This window comes from Typopeltis vanoorti, chromosome 4, assembly GCF_054136105.1.
Source record: "Typopeltis vanoorti isolate ZY-2024b chromosome 4, IOZ_Tvanoo_1.0, whole genome shotgun sequence".
In the NCBI taxonomy this organism is placed as follows: Eukaryota; Metazoa; Arthropoda; class Arachnida; order Uropygi; family Thelyphonidae; genus Typopeltis; species Typopeltis vanoorti.
The window spans coordinates 149,286,929-149,312,092 of record NC_143552.1 but is presented as its reverse complement, the minus strand read 5'-3'; the positions used below and the strand labels follow the sequence as shown (position 1 = coordinate 149,312,092).

Below are 25,164 nucleotides of genomic sequence, written 5' to 3'. Positions count from 1 at the left end.
GTAATTTTATTTATATGGAGATACTGCATTCCTTGGCTTGATTTTTGTACATGCATTTTGTTTACTAGTTTGTCTTTGACTATATATATATTGCTGTAACCTTTACAGTAATTTTGTTTATATGCAGATACTACATTGTGAAACTTAATTTTTGTGCATGTATATTGTTTAATAATTTCTGTTTGAATATTTATGTAGTTCTATAACCTTTGCTGTAAATTTGTGTGTGTACTCCTTTGCTTGTCCTGGTTTTTGTACATGCATATTGTTTACTATTTTTCTTTGACTGTTTATGTATTGCTATAACCTTTGAACGCATGTATTGCTGTAGCCTTTCTTATACTGTATTATGACCTTTGCCGTTCTTGCACCAATAAAATATAAACAACCAACTAACATCATTACTAACTTCCTATCAACAGTTTTCCCTCAGATTAGTCTGTTATCTTTCAGTAATCCAATATTATGAGATTGTATATTTCTGTCTTCTAAGGCACATTTTACTATATCAATCTATCTACATCTTGATCTTCCTCTGGGTCTTTTTCCTGCCATCCACAAAGAAAACTTGTTTAGCTAATCTTTCCTCTCCCATTTTGCTTAAGCAGCCATACCATCTGAGATTAGCTCTGCTAACACATTTCTGAATGCTGACAATGTCAAGTTCTTTCCTAATAGCCTAATTTTTATTATGATACTGCCAATGATACAATCTGTTCACTCCTGTAATCTTTCTCAGGACTCCATATCTGTGGTCTACAGTCTTAGATGGAGTATTTTATTTCTAACCCAGCTCTTAGATCCATAAGCTAAAACTAGTTTGAACAAAATCTTATACAGCTGGTTTAGTGTTTTGACTATTCTATCCCTTATTCCATATAATCATGCATTTATCCTGCTTGACACTAAATGGCATTCCTATTTCAAATTCTCTGTATATCTTGTGTCCTAAGTATAATATTTTTTGTGAATATTTTTCACTGTCAACAATAACATAGTCAATGAGACTTTTTATTCCTTCAATCTTCTCTTCATGTGAATTTGTGTACATTTTTATGTTGGAACATGGTGTTAAAACTAGTCCATGTTCTGAGCAGAAATCTACCAGGTACTTACCATTATTATTAGCTTTGCTCTTTTCTCCAAATTTTCCCGAAACATTCTTATATGTCTGATAATTATTTCCTACTCTGCTGTTTAGATCTCCAACAATTACCAACTTTTCCTTTTCATTTTGTGAGCTTCCTTCTCTAATGCCTGAAAAAAATTGCTCCACTTCTTCCTTATTAGAACCTTTTGTGAGACCATAAGCACAAATAAGTCTCATTGTCCAGATCCCCCATTCTGATATTTTCCCACATCACTCTGCTTGAAGAAGCAGAGTGATGCCATTCAAGAAGATTTTTCTCATATTTATTGTTTAATATTATAGCTGCTACTCCTTTTCTCTGATTGTTATTTCCTGAATATAACATCTTGTATTTGTTGCTTAGAAAGTTCTCACTTGTTTTTGTTGTCTTTGTTTTGGAGTGTTGATCTGGTACTTTTCCAATTCTGCTAGTCTCATTTCTTTTCCATCAATGCTTCTTGTGTTGATGGTGCCAATCATGATCTCTGCTGATGTTGAGTTGGGGTTTTAGTTTGTTCCGGTAGCTTGACTTTTCACTGTTCAACCATTTTTGCTAACGAATTTTGCCTGGTTCCCTGACAAAAACAACGGAACCAGGCAACACCCCAGTAGGCATGAAATTGCATCATTATAGCATCATATCTCTGCCTTCCTCAAAAGGCCAAGTGGAGGTCTCCTTCTAGTTATCCATCCTTGACAACCATTTAAGATAAAGACTGTAATAAAGAAATTTCAAACTTCACATTAAGGTCATCTTCAGGAATGTATGCATCTAAATACATCTGATAATCACAGCTAATCACAACATACCATAGTAAAGCTATATCAGGTCTAAAACTATTTAACTCGCCTAGCATGACTTGTTGTGGTACAATAAAATATACAAAAAATAAAAGATACCAAGAAATTTTATATACTTGGTTTTAATCCTTTTCCCAAGTAAGCAAAACAAAGTTTTGCACTTGAAATATATTCATGTCTGAGCTACTTGTATATAGAGGCTAATAACTTCATATCACTTGCCTTAATATGTATCCCATTATGCAAAGCACATCCCCTTTCAGGCTGTATAATGCAATGCATAATGGGAAGGGCCATTACTCAGACCAGTTTCGACCTTTATTGAGGTCTCTTCTGTGGGAGCTAGATCCGGGAGAGTCACCAAGGTTGAAGTAATGCACAAGTCATATATATCTCATATACAAGTAGACAAAAGGTGCTGGACCTTCTCAATAAAAATCTCTGGATTTTGCTTTCTGCATTACGTCAACCTTGGTATCTTTCCCTGGTCTGGCTCCCACTGAAGAGACCTCAATAAATGTCAAAACCAGTCTGGGTAGTGGCCCTTCCCATTATGCATTGCATTATACATGCCTGAAGGGGCTTTACATTATGGGATGCATACTAAGGCAAGTGATATTTGTCAAGTCATTAGCCTCTATATACAAGTAGCTCAGACGTGAATATTTTTCATGCATAAAACTTTGTTTTGCTTACTTGGGAAAAGGATTAAAACCACGTATATAAAATTTCTTGGTATCTTTAATGTATATTACACCCAAGGTAAAAAACTTTCTACATATATATATATATATATATATATATCCAAGTAAGATTAATAATTAATTACCTTAGCTAATCAAATTATTTTTACTTTCATGTTGCCATTATCTGATGTTAACTTGACATCTTGTTTGTTATGGAGATCATTGTCATTTATGTGAGATACTGGACAATCTGAAGTTTTTTTTTTTTTTGGTCAAAGTACAACCCTGACAATTTTTTTTTTTTTTTATCCTTGTAATTCACTCCTTCTACTGTCATCTTAAGAAACAGTCTTCTCTATTTTCTAAAGAGTACAGTTTACAGTGTTAACATATCCAGTGTTAACAAGCTTCTTCATTCTCTTCAACTTTCTGCCCAGTCTACAGTACTGATGTATTTTAGGTTGAACAACCTCTCTTGTGTATGGGTCACCAAAAAAAAGGGAAGGAGTAAGTGAAGTGGAAGGGAGATCAGTACTGTCTGAGGAAATATTGAACAACAGATTCTAGTAGCAAGGCACGTTGGTCATACATAACTGGTAATTAGTTTACGGAACTAACAACGCATATAAAGTATTTTCATTAAAGATAAGGACTTTAGGAACAATATTAGTTTCTTGCTTTCTTCCTCATTTGCTTTTATTAGTGCCAGTGTGCACATACCATATCTTTATGTTCCTGAAGATGGCAGCGTGACATTGCCGAAATATAGAAGTTATTTATTAAAGTTATCTTTAATTAATATACTTTATATGCGTTGTTAATTCCGTAAACTAATTACCAGTTATATTGGACAACAGAATCAATACTTGAATGATACTGAAGTTGGGAGAATAAATAAGATAGTTGTAAAGAAAGCAAAATTAATGGTAGGATTAGGCAAAAACAGTCTTGTGGAAGATGTTATAAAGTGGGAGACAAAAGTCTGTTACATGAGAATCATAAAGAGCAAACTAGGAAGGTGATATATTTGGTAAGAAAATGGAAAGCATGGTATAAGAAGTGCTTTGTGATTTTCAAGAAAACCAAACATAGTTCTTTGGATATATAGAAAGTAGATATTTTAAAGTAGATCATCACTGGGTTGTTTTTTTAAGTAATTTTTAATGATTATCATGTGTGTGTGTATATAACTGTCACTCATATTTAATTATTTATTTCTTAAATAAATTTCCATTTGTAGTGCCTCATTTGCTTTGGTAACAATACAGAAACCATTTTCTTCGGGAAAGAATCTTGATGGGCATCAGGTATGTTTTGTTAAAACAGTCAACCGCATTGCAGAAAATGAAAAAAGATATTTGGATATTATGCATGAACATATTTTAAAAATCTCAGAAATTTATTGTATGTTGGCGATTTTTTTCCTTTTTTCCACCCTCTCTTTTCACTTCATGTTTTCTTATTTCAAACTTGAAAAAAACTTATGGATTCTTCTGTAGATATCACATTCATTATATTTTACATATAAGTGTGTGTGTCATAATCAAATTCCTGATATATACCCTCAAAGGATGTACAGAACATTATAGTACTACATGAAAAATTACATCATTACTAACTTCCTATCTACAATTTTCCTCCAAATCAGTCTGTTACCTGTCAAGACTCCAACATTATCAGATCTTCTATTTCTATCTTCTCAGGCAATTTTTACTATATCAATCCATCTAAATCTTGGTCTTCCTCTGGTTCTTTTTCCTACCAACCTGGCAGAGAACACTTGTTTTGCTAATCTTCCCTCTCCCATTCAGTTTAAGTAACCATACCACCTGAGATTAGCTCTGCTAACGCATTCCTGGATGCTGACAATATCAAGTTCTTTCCTGATATCCTTGTTTTTAATATGATATTGCCATTGATGCCATCTGTTCATGCCTCGGACTCTCATATCTGCAGTCTTTGGTCAAATGTTTTACTTTTGACCCAGCTCTTTGACTCAAAAGTTAAAATTCATAAATATGAATGCTGATCACGGTGTTACCTTAAAAGAAATAAGTTAAAATTGGTTTGAATACTGTCTTGTATACAGTAATTTAGTGTTTTGGCTAATTTCTCTCATTCCATATAAATTTATTCAGTTTGACTTCCTACCATTTCCTACCATACCAGCTTTGTTGATTCTGTTGTCTATTTCCATATTTAATTTACCATCTTCACTAAAAATTGTGCCTAAGTAGCTGAAATGTTTTACTTGTTCTATAGGTTCTCCATTCAAAATGCAGTTGATATTTTCAATGTTTCTGCCTATTTTCATTGTCTTTGTCTTGTTATTGCAAACCTTCATACCATATCTATTACAACAGTTATTCACTTTAGTCACAGAATCTTCCAGACTTGTAGCAGATTTATTTAGAAGCATAACATCATCCGCATAAAGCAAAGAGCTGAGATTAACATCTCCAATTCTGATATCAGGTTTAATACCACTTTCCTTCATAATGTGATCCATATAGATAATAACAGAGGGGATAATGTACATCCTTGTCTGACACCAGATTTAACATTAAACCACCTTCCTGTACCTGAAATAAAGACTAAGTATTGTTTGATATAATGTCCCATTGATACCATGTAACTGTATCATTTCGAATAGTTTCTCTCTTGGCACCTTGTCATATGCCTTTTCCAGATCTTTGTTATATTCCCATGATTTCTCAACTATCTGTCGTAAAATAAAAATCTGATCCTGATAGCCTCTATTTGGCCTCAATCCAGCTTCTTCTTCACAAAGCTTCTGTTCCGCAGTCCTTCTCAACTGTTTCTCAAGTATACTTACATATATCTTACCAGGAGCACTCAGCAGAGAAATACCTCTGTAATTCTCACATTCAGTTTTATTTCCTTTTTTATATATGGGTACTATGAGAGCTCTATTCCAATCATCTGGAATTCGTCCCTCTGTTCAGGCCTTCTGAACTATGCAATGCAGCCAATGTAAGACTTTTATACCTCCATACATGAGCATTTCTGGTTGAATATCATCTACTCCTGTTGCATTTCCACATTTCAGGCTTTTTCTACTTCAAGTATGGATATGTATTCCTGATTGCATGCCTGATCTGTGTTTTTTACCACTGTGCATGTCATCACTGCTTGTTCCATTTTAGCAATTTTTTGAAGTAATTACTCCATACTTCAAGGATATCTTTTTCTCCCGTTTCCATGTCACCTTTATCATCTCTAATTCCTTTCCTCCATTTCTGAGCTTCAACAATCTCCAGAATATCTTGCCACCTTTTTGATATTTATTTTTTGTATTCTTATTCTTATCAAAGTCTTCCCATAATTTTTTTTTAACTAGTTTTACACAGCGTTTAGCTTTCTTACATTTGTCTCTATTCTCTAAGAGCACAAGCTGACTTGTTTGCCAGAAACTTTTGATATGCTTTCTTCTTTAACTTGCTATGTCCACCATGGAGTTCTGATTTTTCTATCCTTACAGATAACCTCATCACATGCCTCTCTGACTGAATCAATCAGTGTTTTCTTCAAGGCTTGCCACTGAATCTGCAAGGATTGGTTCCTGTTCTCAAACGCTTTCATTTTTTCTTCAATCATGTTTGTGTATTTTAGTCTACAGTTCTCATCTGAGGGCTGCTCAACTTTTATTTGCTTTAAAACTTTCTTACATGTTCTTCTTTTCAATATGAAATTCAATTTTATCCTGCTCAAGACTAAATGGTGATCACTTCCAATTTCAAATCATCTGTACACTCTGGTGCCATGTACCAGGAAGAAAACATGACTATCAACAATAACATTATTATTATTGTTATTATTGTTCCAGGCAACTCCAAGGAGTCGACAGACTCATCAAGGGAGGCCCTAACATCATGTCAAGAACAACTATTCGACATTGACACTATCTATCAGTCCTTGCCTTGAACTCATTCACCACTCTCCAAGTAAAAAACCTAGCTCTAACACCCTTGTCAACCACTCTCTTGCCCAGCTTCCATGCATGGCCCCTAGTCCTCCCACCACCAGTCATATTTTCAAAAATATCTTCTGGATCAATCTTGTAGAAACCCTTCAGTAATTTGAATGTCTCAATCATATCACTCCTCCTTCGCCTATCATCCAATCTCTGCAACCCACAAATCTTCAACCTCTTCTCATAAGGTTCATTCCACAGACCTTCTATCATCTTGGTCATCGTCTCTGAATCCTCTCCACTTCCTCCCCATCACAAAGAAACCCTAGTGCCCATAACTGGGCACAGTAGTCCAGATGGGGTCTTATCAAGGCTCGATACAGAGGAATAACAACTGGTTTGTGTCTGCATGTTAAAGTATTTTTCAGAAGCCAAGTGATTTGATGAGCTGATTTAGTCACTTTTGCAGTGTATCACCTAAACTTCAATTCCCTATCCACCAACACTCCCAAATCCCTGGACTCATCAATCTTTTGGAGTACAGTTCCACCAATACGATATACTGCTGCTATTCTTTTCACCCCCAAAGTGCATAATCTTACACTTTGCCATATTAAATTGACATCCATTTTTCCTAGCCCAGTCCTCCAAACTATCCAAATCATCCTGTAACATTTTGACATCCTGTGCACTCACAATTGCTCTACCCAACTTTGCATCATCAGCAAACAAGTGAACACTTCCTCTCAAATCCTTTCCTATTTTGTTGATGAACAAATTGAAAAGCAGTGGTCTAAGAACAGAGCCCTGCGGCACACCACTAGTTACAAGCTGTCTTTTAGACTCCACTCCTGCATAAACCACTCTCTGGTATCTCTCCTTCAACAACCCTCCTATCCATCTCACCAACCCTATATCTATCCCCATCTGCTCCAGTTTACTGATTAGGGTTCCATGTGGTATCCTGTCAAAGGCCTTGGCAAGGTCCAGTAGTATCACTGTAAACCCATTACCCCTATCCTGTTCAGCCGTCACTGTGTTATAGAACGTGAGCAAGTTACTGAGGCATGATCTACCCTTCACAAAACCATGTTGTCCCCCCATACAATATCCCATTTTCATCTATCCAATCCTGTATTCTTTTCTTGACTAATTTCTCTAAGACCTTGACAAAGATTCCTGATATGCTAATCGGTCGGTAATTTACAACAGCAGTCTTGGAACCACCTTTATGCATTGGAACTATTTTCCCCTCTTTCCACCCCCTTGGAACTAACCCAGACCCGAGATTCAAATTAAACAAAATGGTCAAGGGTACTGACAATTTTTTAGCTGCTTCTCGTACGACACGAGCTGGTATACTATCCAATCCCACGGATGTATTGACATTAAGGTTTTACAATAGACTACTCACCTCCACTTCATTCAATTCCCGTATCATCTACTGGTTTATTCGTTTCTGCAATGTCACCACCAGGATGATATATACTTGCAAAGTGCTCACTCAGTAACTCAACTATATCAACTGATCCAGTTACCTCCCTACCATCGGCATTCTTTAAAATCATTCTACCATGTACATTTTTCCTTTTACTTGCTACATATCTAAAAAACTGTTTAGGATTCTCTTTAGCCTGCATGGCCAATGTTCTTTCGTAATCCTTTTTTGCTTTTCTTACCACACTCGTTACCCTTCTGGCCTGCGCTTTATACCTTTCATATGCCTGCTGGTCACCTTTCTCCTTAAATTCCCTCCATAGTTGTTTCTTTTTTTGCAGCTCAAGCTTAATGGTGTTATTCATCCATTTAACCCCTACTTGATTTATTATTCGGACTCTAGGTATACAGTCAGCCATTGCTTCATGAAAACACTTCTTAACTGTCTCCCATGCACTATTAACTTCTAGTCCTTTCAGTCGTACATGCCATGGCACTGAACCAATCAAATTCCTAAGCTTGTCATACTTTCCAGCCCGATAATTCCACATGTACCCTGTCTTAATTGAAAATTCCACACCTTTAGCCACCTTCCAAGTCAAGACCGTATGATCACTCTCACCAATTGGTGGCAATGTGGTCATATTTGTTACAGCCAAATCCTCAGATGTAATTACTAGGTCAAGCACTCTCTGACCCCTAGTATTTTCCATTACATGCTGTCGCAGATAGTTATCCCTCAATAACCGCATAAAATCCAATTCCTTCCTCCCATGTGTCCTCTCCTCACTCCAATCAACACGACCATAGTTGAAATCTCCCATAATAATTACCCTCCTTCCACTCATTTCTTCTATTTTCTTGTGCGTACTGTCACCACCATCTTTTCCATCACCTGGTCTATAGCAGCACCCAATTGTATATTTAGTTCTGCTAGCCACAATCTCACACCAAATGGCCTCAAATGTGCTCTTTTCTCTATCCTGCAATTCAACTTCTATTCTCCTTGTCTGTAGCTCATCAGCTATCATCAACAATACTCCTCCCCCCATTTTATTCTCCCGGTCATTCCAGAACACACTATACCCATCACATTCAATCCCACTAGCTATATCATCTACAGTCAGCCATGATTCACTAATACCAATAACCTGTGGTCTGGAAGCTGTGGCTGAACTTTCTCAAATACATCAAACCTTCTTAAACAATGGTTATAATCCCCGTAAAATAGATAACATACTAAATGCTACCCATAAATCCCCTCTATCTACCACAGAAGACTACAAAACAATCACCATCCCATACATTAAAGGCACATCTGAAAAGATATCTAGGGTGCTTAACAAACACCAGTTACGCACAGTATTTAAACCTTATAAAAAATTAGCAACTCTCATCCGTTCACCCAAGGACAAATGCACTCCTTTATCACATCCTGGTGTCTATGAAGTGCCCTGTTCTTGCCATCAAGCCTACTACGGACAGACAGGAAGAAATGTGGACATCCGCCTCAGTGAACACAAAAAATATATCCGACACTTTCGCTATGGTAAGTCGGGTCTGGCAGACCATGCTCTGAATACCCCTGCACACAGGATTAATTGGAAAGAAACAAAAGTATTGCACAGAAGCTTCTAAGGACTGTATATCAACTCCCCCCCCCAACAAATCTAGTTTCCCTGAATTTGCACATCCACTACATTCAGCAACACTTTCTCAAGTCTCCTTACACCGTAACCATTCAAATGTCAAGCCATTCGTCTTATATAGATCCTTTCGCCCATCGAACTCCACACATCCACAAATTCCACACCACTTGTCATACATAACCCACGCATAAAGTCATTCGCAATTATGGCCCTCCTTTTAAACATTTCACTGTCATACTGTGGTAAAAGACTAATCATTCTAACTCTCTCACTCTTTTCTTTTGCTACCTCAAACAATTCATTCAGGTCTTCTATCATTTCCATTTTATCTCTTTTCAAATCATTCGTACCTGCCACAACAATCATTTCTTTCACCCTTTCCTTTTGCTCTCTAATAGACTCAGTTACATCCTTTATGGTCACACCAGGTTGGTACGATTTTGTCAAATCCTCTACTAACACATCTCGTACTAATGAGTCTCCATACAGCACTCTATCCTTCGTTTTGTTCATGTTCACACTCATACACCTATTTTTCCTGTCATACTTTTTATTATTGGCTGGTTCATTCAGTCGACTTTTGCTCATATGCTCTATCTGCTGTTTTGCCCTTTGTATTGCACTATTCAACAACGTGATCTCACTCATTGCATCAATCTCATCTTTTTTATTCTCTGTAAAACCATTAATACTATCATTCACACTTTCTACATTCACACTCTCACAATTCTCTGGTACAACCTCGCCGTTTCTTGTCATATCCCTATTTTCTTCATTCTGAAGTTTGACAAAAAATATCACACTCACGATCCGAAATACACTTCAATTCCTCATTCTCCCTACATTTTCTACACACATTCACTCTTTTATTATCATCTAGCCACACTCTGACCGCACTCCGGAAAGTGTACATTTCGCAGATAGTACACTGAATCATCTCCTTTACATTACCATTCTTGAAAGAAGATGGTGAACCATCATTACTGGCTGCCATTTTCCTTCGTACTGGAGCCATACTAGTAATCTATTTTATCAAATTATAAATTATAAACACCAAGAACACACAAACAGACGCACTAACAAAGCAAGGCAAACAAAACTTTGCAATATTAAAGTAAATTTATCAACGATAACTGAAAATAACGCTTATCTTATCAGGAGCTTTCACGAACACTACACACTACGAATCCCTCTAGCGGCGACTCAACATGGTCAATGAGACTTTTCTTATTCCTTGCCTCTTCTCTCCATGTGAATTTGTGCACATTTTTATGTTGGACATTGTGTTAGTAATAACCAGTCCATGTCCTGAGCAGAAATCCAACAGGTAATTGCCACTATTATTAGCTTTGCTCTTTTCTCCAAATTTTCCCAAAATATTTTTGTACGTATGACAATTATTTCCTACTCTGCTATTTAGATCCCCAACAAGGAGTAACTTTTCCTTTTTCATTGTGTTAGTAGCTTTCTCTAAAGCCTCAAAAAATTCCTCCACTTCTACCTTAGTAGAACTTTCTCTGGGACCATAGGCACAAATAAGTCTCATTGTCCAGTTCCCCATTCTCATATTTGCCCACATCACTCTACTTGAGACTGCCTGGCATTCAAGAAGATTCACTTTGTATATTGTGTTAAATACTATGGCTACTCCTTCTTTTCCTAGATTGTCATTTCCTGAATATAACATTTTGTATTTATTGCTCAGAAAGATCTCACCAGTTTTTGTCTTCTTTTTTTTTTGTTTCAGTCACCCCTATTATGTCGATCTGGTACTTATCCAATTTCTCAGCTAGCTCCACTTCTTTGCCATTCAGGCTTCTTATGTTGATCGTACTGATCTTGAACTCTGGTGATGTTGAGATGGGGTAGGTTTTAGAATTTGTTCCAGCAACTGACTTTTTGCTGTTTGCCCTGGTTCCCTGGCGAAAACAACGGGGGCCTTGTTTAACCAGGCGACTTCCCAGCTGGCGTGAAATTCTGTCATGTTATGCTATCATTTTTTGTTTTGGCTTCAGCCAATAAGAGTACAGTTTGGTCAGCTTAATCCCAAATTGCCAGCCCACTGTCATTCATTCAGTATCCATTCAGTGCACCACGAGAAGGTGAGGATTGGACGTTAGGTCAGAAGCCATGATCTGTTCTCTGCATTCCTTTAAAGGCTATGTGGAGGTTTCCTCTCAGTTGTATTGCTTTGGCCCTTGAGCACTCCATATATATATATTATATACACGGGGTGCCCAATCATCTATATATATATATATATATATATATTCATCCTGTTTTCTATCCACTACAGGGTGATGGCTTCTCTTTTATTGTGGCAGAGTTGGGTCTACTACCCCCATGGTGATGCAGTCCATCTTGGGGGAGTGTTTATTCACTTGTATGAATGAATGTATGAAGGTGAAAGATAATCGCAAACATTGATGACTAGGTAGGATTCAAACCTGCAGCCTCTTGGCTGGAGAGTGGATATGCTAACCGTTCGGCCAACCAGGCCAGCATACTATATATATATATATATATGAACCCAAATGAGAAAGCGCTTTGGGTATGAGCAAGAGATTTAAAAGAGAGAGAAGGAGAGTATTGAGCAGCTGTAAGTTGTAGTCTCTACAGAACACTGTGAGGAAAGCTAGATGAGAGATAGTTCAATGGAACAACACCCACCGATTATTATTATTTTAAATATAAACTACTTTTTCCCTCCACCCTGGCAAAGAACATTCTTTGCTAATCTTTCATCTCTTATTCTGTTTAAGTGACCATATCACTTGAGATTGGCTCTTCTATTAACACATTCCTGAATGCCAACAGTGTCAATTTCTTTCCTGATATCATTTTAGCATTATATTACCATTGTTCTCATCTCTTCACTTCTCTCTAAACTTTATCATAACTTCCATATCTTTGATCACAGTCTTTGATCATGACTTTTATTTCTAACCAGCTCTCAGATCTGTAAATTAAAATTGGTTTGAACACTGCTTTTTATACAGCTAGTTTAATACTTTTTCTCATTTCTCTCTTATTTGATATAAGTTTATTCAGTTGACTTGCTTACCTTACATGCTGCCAGTATATGTTTCCATATTTAATATGCCATCTTCATTAAAAATTGTATACCTAATTAGCTGAAATGTTTTACTTGCTCTGTGGATTCATTCAAGATTGTTTTGAGTGTTTTTTCGTGTCTGTCTTTTTATTGTTGATTTTCATACTGAATATATTACAACAGTTATTCAGTTTAGTCAGGGAATCTTGCAGACTTGTGCTGGATTTATTCAGAAGTATGCTTAAAAGAGCTTAGTTAATATCACCAATTTTGATATCAGGTTTAATACTACTTTCCTTCATAATGTGATCCATATAGATCAGGTGTGCACCCTTGTTGCACACCAGATTTAACATCAAACCATCTTTCTGTACTTCCTTCAGTTGTAACTGCTGATGTACAGCTCACATAGAGACTAGTATTATTATTATTATTTGACACCTCCAGGAAGTCCAAAGACTCATCGAAGGAGGGCGCCTACTCTACAACTCGATTCTGATCGGTCTCCACACTCACGATCCACCAACTGACTATACCAACACCATCGACCACTTCCACAGACAATCACAAACATCCATGCCCACAGCGGGATTCAAGCCTGCAGCCTTTTGGCAGAGCATTCCAAGATCTTGGCACCTTGTTGTGTGCTTTTTTCAAATCTGTGAAACTTGAATACAGATGCTTGTTATATTGCCATGATTTCTCAACTATTTATCATAAATTGAAAATCTGGTCCTGATAACTTGTTCTTTACTAAGCTTCCCTTTCACAGTTCACAGTTTTTCTTAACTGTTTCTTAACTATACTTGAGAAACAATTAAGTGATACTATTTGTTGTACTCTTTCCTTCATTTCTGTTTTTTTTTTTTTTTTTTTTTTCATAGTCTGTAATTTTCACATTCCATTTTGTTTCCCTTTTTATAGATGGATAAATTAGAGCTCTATTCATCTGGTATTTGATCTTCTGACCAGGCCTTCTGAATTATGCAATGCAGTGACTGGTAAACTTTTATACCTCAATATTTGAGCACTTCATGTTGAATATCATCAATTCAGTTCCAGCTGCATTTCCACGTTTCAGGTTTTTCATGGCTTTCTATACTTCAACTATGGATATATATTCCTGATTGTATTCCTGCTGAGTGTTTTCTACCACTTTGCTGGTACTGCTTGTTTCATTTAGCCATCTTTAAAAGTACACATACTGAACACTGAATTAGAAACCTTTATGCAGATATATGTATATGTCACTTATGCAGCATATATGTACAATACTTGGTCATGTGTGTCACCACGTTTTTTATGCAACTATTTAAGGATGTTGCTGGTTAGTATTCATCAGTAGTGTTGATCATAATGTGAAAAACGAAGGATCTTTCAGAGTTCAGTAAAGGACTTCTTGTGGTTGCCTGTCTGGCTGGAGCCACGATTTTGAAAACAGCAGAACTGACTGGTTTCTTAAAAGCTGATATATCCCTGATGTTTAATCAATGGAAAACTCAGAAATGGAGGAAAAAGTAAAAGGAATTAGAGATGATAAAGGGGACATGAAAACTGAGGATAAAAATATCCTTGATGTATGGAGTAATTATTTTGAAAGATTGCTAAATGAAACAAGCAGTGACAGCATGGTATGCGAAAACGCTCATCAGAATGCCATATGGAATATATACCTGTACTCGAAGAAGAAAAAACAATCAAAAACCAGAAATGTGGAAAGCAGCTGGAGTAGATGATATTTGACTAGAAATATGGAGGTATAAAAGTTTTACACTAGCTACACTGCATAATTCAGAAAACCTGGTCACAAGGTCCAATTATAGATGATTGGAGTAAGAGCACTCTTAGCATCTATATATAAAGCTGAATGTGAGAAGTATGGAGGAATTTCTCCACTGAGTGTTCCTGGTAAAATTTATTGTAAGTATTCTTGAGAAATGGGTAAGAAAAATTGTGGAGAAGGAGCTTAGAGAAGAATAAGCTGGGTTCAAGCTAAACAGAACCTCTGTTTTTCCTGGGTTCAGGCTAAACAGAGGTTGTCAAGAATCATATTTTCACTTTAAGACAAATATTTGAGAAATCATGGGAATATGCTAAGGGATTATTGGGACATTATATCAATCAGTTTTTTTGAGATGTAAATCAGCAGTTAGAATTGAAGGCGGTACAGGAAGATGGTTTGGTGTTAAGTCAGGTGTTACAAGGGTGTACATTATCTCTACTGTTATTCATTATCTATATGGATCACATTAAGGAAAGCAGTATATCAAAATTAATTTCCAATTTTGATATCACCTGATATCAAAATTGGAAATCTTAATCTCATCTCTTTACTTTATGCAGATGATGTTATACCCCTAAATAAATCTAGGACAAGTCTTCAGGATTCCCTGACCAAATTGAATAACTGCTATAATAAATTTAGTATGGAAATCAGCATTAAAAACACCACTGCAGCAGAAATAGGCAGAAACATTAAAAACATCAACGGCATCCTGAGTGGAGAACCTATAGAACAACAACCTATAGATTTCAGCTATTTAGGTACAATTTTTAGTGAAGATGGAAAATTAAATTTGGAAATAGACAGCAGAATTAAAAAAGCTAGTATAGTAGGAAGTCAACTGAATAAATATATATGAAATGAGAGAGAGAGATTAGTCAAAACACTAAACTAGCTGTGACTGTGTGCAAACTGGTTTTAACATGAGAGCTGGGTTAGAAATAAAATACTTGATCTAAGACTGAACACCACAGATACGAGAGTCCTTAGAGAGTTAGGAGACTGAACAGAGGGCAGCAACTGCAGTATCATTTTAAAAATGAGGATATTAAGAAGAATGTTACATATTGTTAGCATTCAGGAATGTGTTAGCAGAGCTAATCTCAGGCAATATTGCCTTAAACAGAATGGGAGAGGAAAGGTTAGCCATCCTGTGAAATGTGTTTTTTTTTGGCAGGATGGCAGGAAAAGACCTTGAGGAAAGACCAAGATGTAGGCAGATTGATACAGTAAAAAATGCCTTAGAAGACAGAAATATATATTCTAATAGTATTGGAATATTGAGAGATATCAGGCTAATCTGATGTAATGATGTAAATTTCATGTAGTACTCATAAGATCCTGTACTCCCCCCCCCCCCCACACACAAAGGTATATGCCAGAATTTGATGATGAGCTCTGCCATTTTCTCCAGTCTCCAGACATTTCTGTATGTCTGAGATTTCCTTCCTTACTGTTCATCTTCAACAAAATGAGCTTTTTTTTTTTAATCCTAATGTTAGCTGCTCTCTCTAGTGACTTGAAAAATTTCTTTTACTTCTTCCCTACTAATTCCTTCGTGAAATCATAGGTATGAATAAGCCTTATTGTCTGATTTCCCATTTGAAATTCCTGTTACATGACTGTACTTGAAATTTGCTTCCATTCAAGATGTTTATCTTCAGATTTAATTGAATGTTTTAAATACTTCTTTCTTTCTCTGATCATTGCTAAATTATCCTAAATTATGATTGCCAAATTACCCAAATTTATTTAATTGACTTCCACTTTAGCATTTAGGAGATAAATATGAGGAAGATGGCAAAATTGATTTAAAAAAAAAAAAAAGCTTAGAAATGAAGGAAAGAGTACTCTAAAGGGAATTAAAGATGATAAAGCTGTAAGGGAATTAAAGATATAAAAACTGAATTACTAGAATAGCTGTTTGGAGTAATTATTTTGAAAGACTTAAATGAAACTAGAAACTAGTAATTTATAGGCTTAGTTCCCCCCCCCCCCATCCTTGTGAAGTGGAATAATTTTACCCTCTTTCCACTCTTTTTGGGACTAATCCTGTTGCAAGACTCGTGTTAAACAGGACATGTTTGTTCCATTGGCCATGGGTACTGTTAATTCTCTGCAGCACATCTTTCAGACATGCAGTTATATATTGAACTCTACTGCCTTATCAACATCAAGTTTTCTAAGTTTGAAAATTTCATTTTTTTTATTTAACAAAAAGAATTGGAGGATAGTATTTTCTATGTTTATTTAAAAAAAAAAACATTTCAAGGTAAATATATAATCATTTTAAATCAGAATTATGACCCTGTTTTAAGTGTAGCTCTTGAAATATTTGATTAAATGTAATTTTTACCCAAATTGCTCTCTGGACAATTTCCACCTTCCTGTACACAATAACTTGATGAGAATATGAAGTCTATTGTTCAAGTCTATTGAAAATGCCTTTGATACAGTTCATGTAATTCATAGTGGAATTTGTGTATATGATCCAAAATATTTAAATCAAGATTCCAAAGAATAACTTTGGAGGGGGGAGATTATTTAAATATGATAATTCTGAGTGTCATCTGTTGAAAGTTTTCTCACTCATTAAATTAAATTATATTCTTGTTTAATACTTTATCCAAGAGTAAGCAAAAAAATTTTGTGCAAGGAATATCTTCATGACTAGGCTACTTGTATATAGTGGCTAATGACTTCACATTAATTGCCTTAGTATACCATAATGCAAATCACATATCCTTTCATGTGTGTGTAATGCTATGCATTACAGGATGGGCCACCCCCAGACCAGTTTTGATGTTTATTGAGATACTGTTATAATGAGGGTGGTGCCACTCGAGAAACTGAGTGACCTACAAGATCGCTCTAAATCTCACTGAGTGATTCTAAAGGATCACTATTAAACTCATCACCTCATCGCTCCTGAATTACTCCAGGACAGGCAACTCAGTGATACTGTAGAAGTGTGGGAGTACTTCTCCATGAACTTAGTGGTCTCCAAGACCAAGGAATATCGCTCAGTGAGTGATCCCAAAGGGTCACTACCAAACTCATCATTCCAGAACAGGAAACTCAGAGGTGGCTCCATTCAGTGACAGGCAGAAACCCACCACTGAGCAGAACCACTCTGTTTCCCATGAGGCAAGCAACTCCAAAGATGAGAACATTATTAAATATCATTGGTGGGAGCCAGACAAAGAAGAAATACCAAAGTTGAAGTAATGCAGAAGTCATATATTTCCGATATACAAATAGTGAAAAGGTGTAACATCTTATTATTAAAATACTTGGGATTAGAGCTAGTTCTTGAAAGTTTTTTTCACTTGGTTATAAATTAAAGATACCAAGGAATTATATTTAATTTATAACTAAGTGAAAAAACTTTCAACAACTTTGCTCTGATCCAGAGTATTTTAATAAGATCAGGTGTTATGCCCTTTCACAAATTAAATATGGAGAAATATGACTTTTGCATTACTTCAACCTTGGTAGCTCTGGGTGTGGCTCCCACTCAGTAGTCTTGCTTCATTTGGAATAAAGTGGTTTTTCCTCAATGCTAGGTCCTTGCCTGTCACTTCTGAGTTTCCTACCCTAGAGTAATTAAAGTCAGGGATGAGTTTTTTAGTAATCTTTTTGGGTCACTCAATGAGATTTAGAGTGATCTTGTAGATTACTCAGTTTTTGGAGAGGTTCTTCCCTCCCTCATCCACAGACTTCAACAGTTCCTCAATAAAAGTCTAAACTGGTCTGGGTGGTGGCCCTTTCCATAATGCATAGCATTATACACACACCAAAAAGGATGTGTGTTTTGCATTATGGTATACTGAGGCAATTAATGTGAAGTTGTTAGCCACTATATACAAGTAGCCTGGTCATGAAGTTATTTCACACTCAAACTTTGTTTGCTTCATTGTCACCATTTATTCGTATATGAATTGCGAAATATAGTGTGTGTGTGTGTGTGTGTGTGTGTATGTATATATATATATATATATATATATATATATATATATATATACACACACACACACACACATATACATACACAGAAATATTCATGTAACAAAAACTCATGGAGATAGTCTTTTAAATGAAAGTGAGCCAAGTTTGCTTATGTATTGCCAAAACTTTTTCTTGGTCTTCCACTTCCTCTGTCTCCATTAATTGGCCTATAGAAAGTAAGAGCACTGAATGTAGGTGAAGGTGAATATCTAAGTTGGTGTACCAACCATCTTAGTTGACTTTGTTGATTGTTTTTATTAAGGGTCTTTGCTGGCTTTCTTCAAGAATGACAGTATTAGGAATATGATCTTGCCATGTATATCCTAGTATTGTTCAAAGGCATGTTGTCCCAAAGCTATTGATGATATTAACTGCTCATTAAGTAGTGATGTTCCATATCTAGGCACCATATGTAAATATTTCTTCACTGGTGTTTTTTACAGACAGATTTTGATATTTGTAGTAATGAGATTGGATTTCAGATATTAGACTATTATGGAATCGAAAAGCTTTGTGCCTTCTTTTCACTATGTCTCTTAGAGTACTGTTAAATCTTAAATGAAAGGTTTAATTTGTCATAAAACATTTCATTCGGGATTTAACTCGGATACCAAAATTTCCCAAAGAAGTACTTGTATATGGGTATAAATGAAACTTTAAATAACGTATTAGTCCTTTGTTTTGTAAATTCTCCATTAAATTTTTATTATTGTTAACTGTCCTGTGAATGAAAGACAAATATTGAAATTTAGTGAGAATTGTAATGGAATGGGAAAGGTTAGATCAAAGTGAAATAATTGGCTTAAAGACGTAACCCGAGGCAGTAGCGTGTGCGAGGTGCGTGCAAGATATCCACGGCGAAAACGTAATGAGGAGAAGATAGTACCGAGTGCAAAAGGCTTAGGGGCCATGAGGAATCGGTGACGTAGTAGGGAGAGCAGCCACACGAGGATATAAGAAGTTGGGTGGCGCGAACTCAGGCCTTTTTTTTTTTTGCTTCTTCTCCTTTTGGCTTTCGGGCACTTGTGGAAGTTGTTCGAGCGGTCGGGAAGAACGATGGTCAGCGGCAACTATGTGACGAGGTAGTGTTCCAGTCCAGGAATAAAAACGGTGCAGCTAGACTGTCAGTGAGGACCGAAGTTTCATGCTGAACCATGAGGACCTATCCGGGCAGAGCAGTTTCGCCCACATCGGCAAGAAGGTGATTCGTGAACGTAATGACTAGTTGGTCGTATTTGAAGACAATGGACCTGAGAATGAAAATATTCGACTAGCCACGTGAATTCAGCAAATTGATCAAGAGGAGACACCAGCATGATCTAAATGGTCGCTAATGTAAAACCTTTCTAGTTCCATTGTATTCTGAACAAAGCTAGAGTCTAGAAAAGTGCTGGTATATTATGTAATAGGACTTATTAACTGGTAGCAGGACTCTAGTATTTAATCCACTAGCTAATTGTTATAATTCCAGAGGTGTTTGTAGTAGAGTTTGATATTGAATTGTCGAGGCATGTCATTCATTCTAAGTCTAATAGCCTTAGAATGAATGTAATATTCATGACTTATTTTTCATGGTATTAACACCACCACACACTCTTTTATCACAAAGATGTTTTATTAACGCTTATATTTCACTGATTTTCAACTCGGCATCATCAGAGCACAACACACTTGTATATGCGACATTGAGCGAGTGAGTGAAAAACAATATAATTACAAAAGACAAAAGATCTGAAGTCCTATTTTTGGTGCCTTCTAACGGCGGGGGGACAGCTATCCAGGAGTTTTTCTTAGGATAACCGTCTCCCAAATTTTTGGCAAATTAATGCAACCATATTTGTTAAGGTTGGGAGAATTCTTCAAAGCCATTGCTGACTCAAAAAATAATCTTTCAGATCTATAACGACTCCTAAATAACACATTCGTTTTCCTCCATCTAATTCTGTGTGAAGGAGTGTCGAAAGTGTGGTCTGCCAGTCCCGACTTGCCATAGTAATAGTAGCGAATGTATCTTCATGTTCTTCCAGGCAGATGTTAACTGATCTTCCTGTTTGCCCATAATAGGCACAGTCACGAGGAACCTCATACACTCCTGGGTGTGCTAAAGGGTGAAGTTTATCCTTAGGCAAGCGATCAGAGTTGCCAGCTTGATATGAGGTTTGAAAGTGGTGTGAAGGCCATGTTTCAACAATACTTTGGCTATCTTTTCCGATGTACCTCTGATATAGGGAATAGAAATGGTCATGTTGTATTCTTGTGTATTAGGGGAGGGCAGAGTAATGGACCTATGTAGTATTTTGTAGGGATTGTAGCCATTGGCTAAGAACGTATGGCGCAGGTATTGGAGTTCAGTGGTCAGAGCTGTATCGTTAGAACAAATGGCTCTGGCTCTGTGTGTAAGTGTTTTTAAAATGCCGTACTGTTGGACTGGATGATGATGATGATGTGATTGTTTATATAGGTATCTTCCTGTGTGTGTGTAGGCTTTCTGTAAATAGAAAAAGAGAGTGATCCATCTGAAATGCGGGTGACTAATGTGTCAAGAAATGGTAAACGGTTATTTGATTCTTTTTCTACTGTGAAGTGAATTTTGGGGTGTTGACTGTTTAGGTAGGTGACAAAAGCATCCAAAGTGCCTTGTCTATGGGGCCAGATGGCAAGCACTTCATCTACATAGTGTAACCACACTTGTGGCTTGTATGTAGCTGTGGTAAGTACTTTGTTTTCAAAGTGTTCCATGTAAAAATTTGCTAACGGGGGAGAGGGACCCATAGCAGTACATTAATCTGTTTGTAGAATTTTCCTCCTCATGTAAAGTAACCTGCATTCATGGTAATTAATCATAATTAATATGCCAAAAATTTGGGAGACGGTTATCCTAAGAAAAACTCCTGGATAGCTGCTTTTTTTTTTCCCATTAGATGGTGCCAAAAATAGGACTTTAGATCTTTTGTCTTTTGCAATTATATTGTTTCACTCACTCACTCACTGTCGCGTATACAAGTGTCTTGTGCTCTGATGATACTGAGTTGAAAATCAGCGAAATATAAGCGTTAATAAAACATCTTTGTGATAAAAGTGTGTGTGGTGTTGTTAATACCGTGAAAAATAAGTCATGAATAACCATCAACACCTAAGTTTATCTGTTAGATTAATGAATGAGAGTAGGACATCTTGAATTGATATTGTCTTTTGATGCGAGGTATTGATTGTGGTAAGACTTTTGTCTGGTTAAATAGCGTTTACATGCAAGTGTAACTCAGCTTAGTTAAGTGTAATTTTGATAATTGTGTAATGTACTAAAGAATGAATAAACATTCCTGTTTTCTTTACCTTATAAAATTGCCTGATCTCTGAAATCAATGCACCGCTCATTAAGATTAGTACCTGTACGAATTCAAATGCGGGGGATTAGCCACGACTGTATTTAGAACAAGTTCATTAAGAGTTTGAAGTTGGGTATATTAATAGATAAATTCCAGAGTCATAGGTTAGTCTGGTTGTTAACTCTCTGATAAGGAGACTTCTCTTGTATAGGAAATAAGATGGCGCAGCTTTAACAAACAACTTTTTCTTGATTCTAAAAAGGAGTTAATTCCAGATTTGCATCTGAAGAAATTTGGCTTAAACCCGAGTCGTTCTCTTTGTTTGCTGAGATTTGTACACATATCCAATAGAAGGAGCGGCCACAGAAAGGATAGAATTTAGCTAAAGCAGATTGTAGTAGTAGCGGGGCTTAAGAAGGACTGAATACTACAAAAGCTAGAATTAAGGAAGTAATTAATAGAAAGAGAGGTCAAAAATCATTCAAGAATGTGATCATTTAACCTAATATTTCCTTTTGTTCTGTTTTTTTAGGACTTTTATTTAGGGGTTTTATTGTTGTTGACAGTCAGTCTAATTAGTGCTGCATTTTTACATAAATTATCTAAGTAGTTTTGAGAAGTCTGAATGTTAGTCATCAATACATTATCTGCAAAACAGAGACCACTTGTGTGAGTTTCTCTTGCTGAATCTTCGAAAATTATTCTGTACCCATTTCCTTTCAGTCTGAATACATAATAAAGGCTAATAATGAAAAGATGTAGTGCCAGAGGGTCTCCCTGAAGAACTCTAGTGGAAATTGGTAAGCTCTGTCATCTCCATTAACCATTACTCTTGCATGATAATTCTGGTATGGTTCTGTTATTACTTTGATTTTTGGTTTGTTGATTGAATCCAAGGCTTTAGAGAACTTTATGAAGTTTAAGATTAAGGGAAAGTTTTTATCTCTTGTCTCCTTCTAGCTACCTTTTAAGGCAGTGAATGTGTTCAGCAGTGCTTCTGTTTTTCAAGAAACCTACTTGATTTTTGAGAAGAATAGGTGTTACATATAGTTCAATTTGGTTTAGAAGCATGCTATTATAGATTTTCAGTGTGGTAAGAAGTGGTGTGATTCCTCTGTAATTTTCTGGGCTGTTCCAGTTGCCTTTTTTTGGGTATTGGTATTATTAGGCCTTCTCCCCATGTGATGGAATGTTGACTGGTTGTAGCTAGAGGTATATTACAGTTATTTAACAGTTGTTTCCGTAGCTCTTTTCCTCTATGTTTTAGAGCCTCTGCTGTTATACCATCCAGTCCAGATGCTTTCTCATTCTTTGGAGTTTTTAGTGCAGTTTCAAATCCTTGCAGGATTAAAACTGTTGCATATAATGAGAAGTTCTTTTTTGGATTTTCATTTCTGGCAAAGCATCTGTAGCAAAGTTCACTGAGGAATTATTTAATAGTTTTTTGAAGTAGTTATCTCCAGTTTTAGTTTTCATTCCCAGTCTTTTGGGCTTCCTTTCTTTGGTGCATATGGAATTAGCTGCCTGGTCATTTCTCTGATTTTATGGTATTTAGACATAGTTGTAATTTTTGACAGATAGTCTGGATATGGTTTACCTTGTCATTTCAAAAGGCCATATGTACTTGATCATTTAGTTCTTTTAACTGAGCATGTAGATTATGCATCCTCTGATTCCTGTATTGCTGCTTAATGTCATTGCATTTCTTTATCAGTTCTTCAGTAGTGTGTGTGTGTGTTATCCACTTCCTTTGAGAAGATGAAGAGCTCTTGGTGACCAAGGTTTTTGCTGCAACTTCATGGATGGATTGTATAATATGAGCAAAGCTCTGGGATGTAGTTCAAGCATCAGACCTTCATTATTTTGTTTTGTAGTGCTTCTTTATTATAATGAGCTTGTATGATATGAAGAATTAAGTAATTCCAGTGATATTTGTTATTTTTGTTTTAAATTTAAAAGCACTGAAATGAAATTTTCTATGTGCACTTACTATTCTGTGGTCAGAGTTTAGTTCTACACTGTTGTAAGCTCTGCAATTTTGAGCTGATCTCACCCACTTTCCATTGATTAAAACAGGGTTTCATAAATACAACTTAAATCTACTAGCCAGATAAAAAGTTTGCTTATCCAAACTATTGGTCTACTTTCATCAATATCATTAGGTGATGATAAATAAATGTTATGTTGAAAAAACAAAGTAATACATTTTTTATTTCTCAATATACATTATATGTAATTATTCAGAAATAGGCATTCCTTTAAGGCAGTTTTAAAATGTACACCACAACACAGCTCATCACAACTCAGTTTGTGCTTTTGTTTTGTTTTGTTTTGTTTTGTTTATTGTTCATAGTGAAGGATGAATTTATATAAATTATTCTTTAATAATAATTTAACAGGAAAGAAAAATAATAAAATTTAAGAAATCAAGAAAGTAAGTAGCACTTGATGTGGAGCCAGTCACTTTTCACAGTGCATTCATGCGACAAGTCTTTGTAAGATAATTATTTTTTTAAATAACAGTATTATAAAAGAATCTACATAATGTACAATTTTCATGCATTTGATCACAATAAGCTAATTCATGTTATAGGTTGTGAAAATAAGCTTATATGAAAATAAGACAATAATAAATTATGCCAATTTTAATTTTTGTTGTTTATAACGACTAGTTTATTTTGCTAATGAAATTATATTGTGAGAAAAGTACAGTTTTTTTTTTAATAATAAATTGTCTATTACATATGTCATGGGTGTGTGTGTGTGTGTATATATATATACGTATAAGTTTAATATTGAACTAAATGAATGCATTGATTTGATTAAAAATTTATTTATTGGAAATGATAACTGCAATTTAATTTAAATCCACATGTGATATGAAAAACATACATATTTTCTTGCGCAGTTCAAGTGTGTTAGATTTACTGTTTTCAATTAAATCGCCATAACACACGTAATGGTGGCTCATTTTTATTGCTTCATGACTGAAACGAAAACCAGAAATGCATCACCTAGTGAAGCATGCATGGAGTGAAAAGAATCCACAATATCATAACGTTACAATTGATAACATTTAAGTTATCAATTGCTATGTTATGATAATGGTGACAGAATAACTGTTGGGGAAGGGATAGAAGATACAGCAGATTGAGATTTTAATTACTATGAAAAAATGAACAGTCTTTCATATAGAAAGAAAAATAAAGTTCTAAACCTTAAAGGAGATAAAAAGTGGGAAGTAAGGGAAGATGATTGGCATATATTGTGACTTTTAGAGAAAATCAGTAACTAAAATTGCAACTGTTTTGGTACTTCTTTAAAAGAGAACTCTGTAATGTTCAAATTAAGGATTT

General features: G+C 35.7%; 1 protein-coding gene across 3 annotated transcripts in view; it reads left to right on the top strand.

The window, feature by feature from the left end:
* Positions 1-25,164, top strand: part of LOC150107746 (proton-coupled zinc antiporter SLC30A5-like) — a 271,156-nt gene that overhangs the window by 39,032 nt on the left and 206,960 nt on the right. For all 3 annotated transcript variants that reach the window (XM_090391508.1, XM_090391507.1, XM_090391506.1), the window contains one exon: positions 3,857-3,923. In XM_090391508.1, coding sequence (XP_090247634.1) covers positions 3,857-3,923 — 67 coding nt within the window. The remainder of the gene's footprint in view (positions 1-3,856; positions 3,924-25,164) is intronic.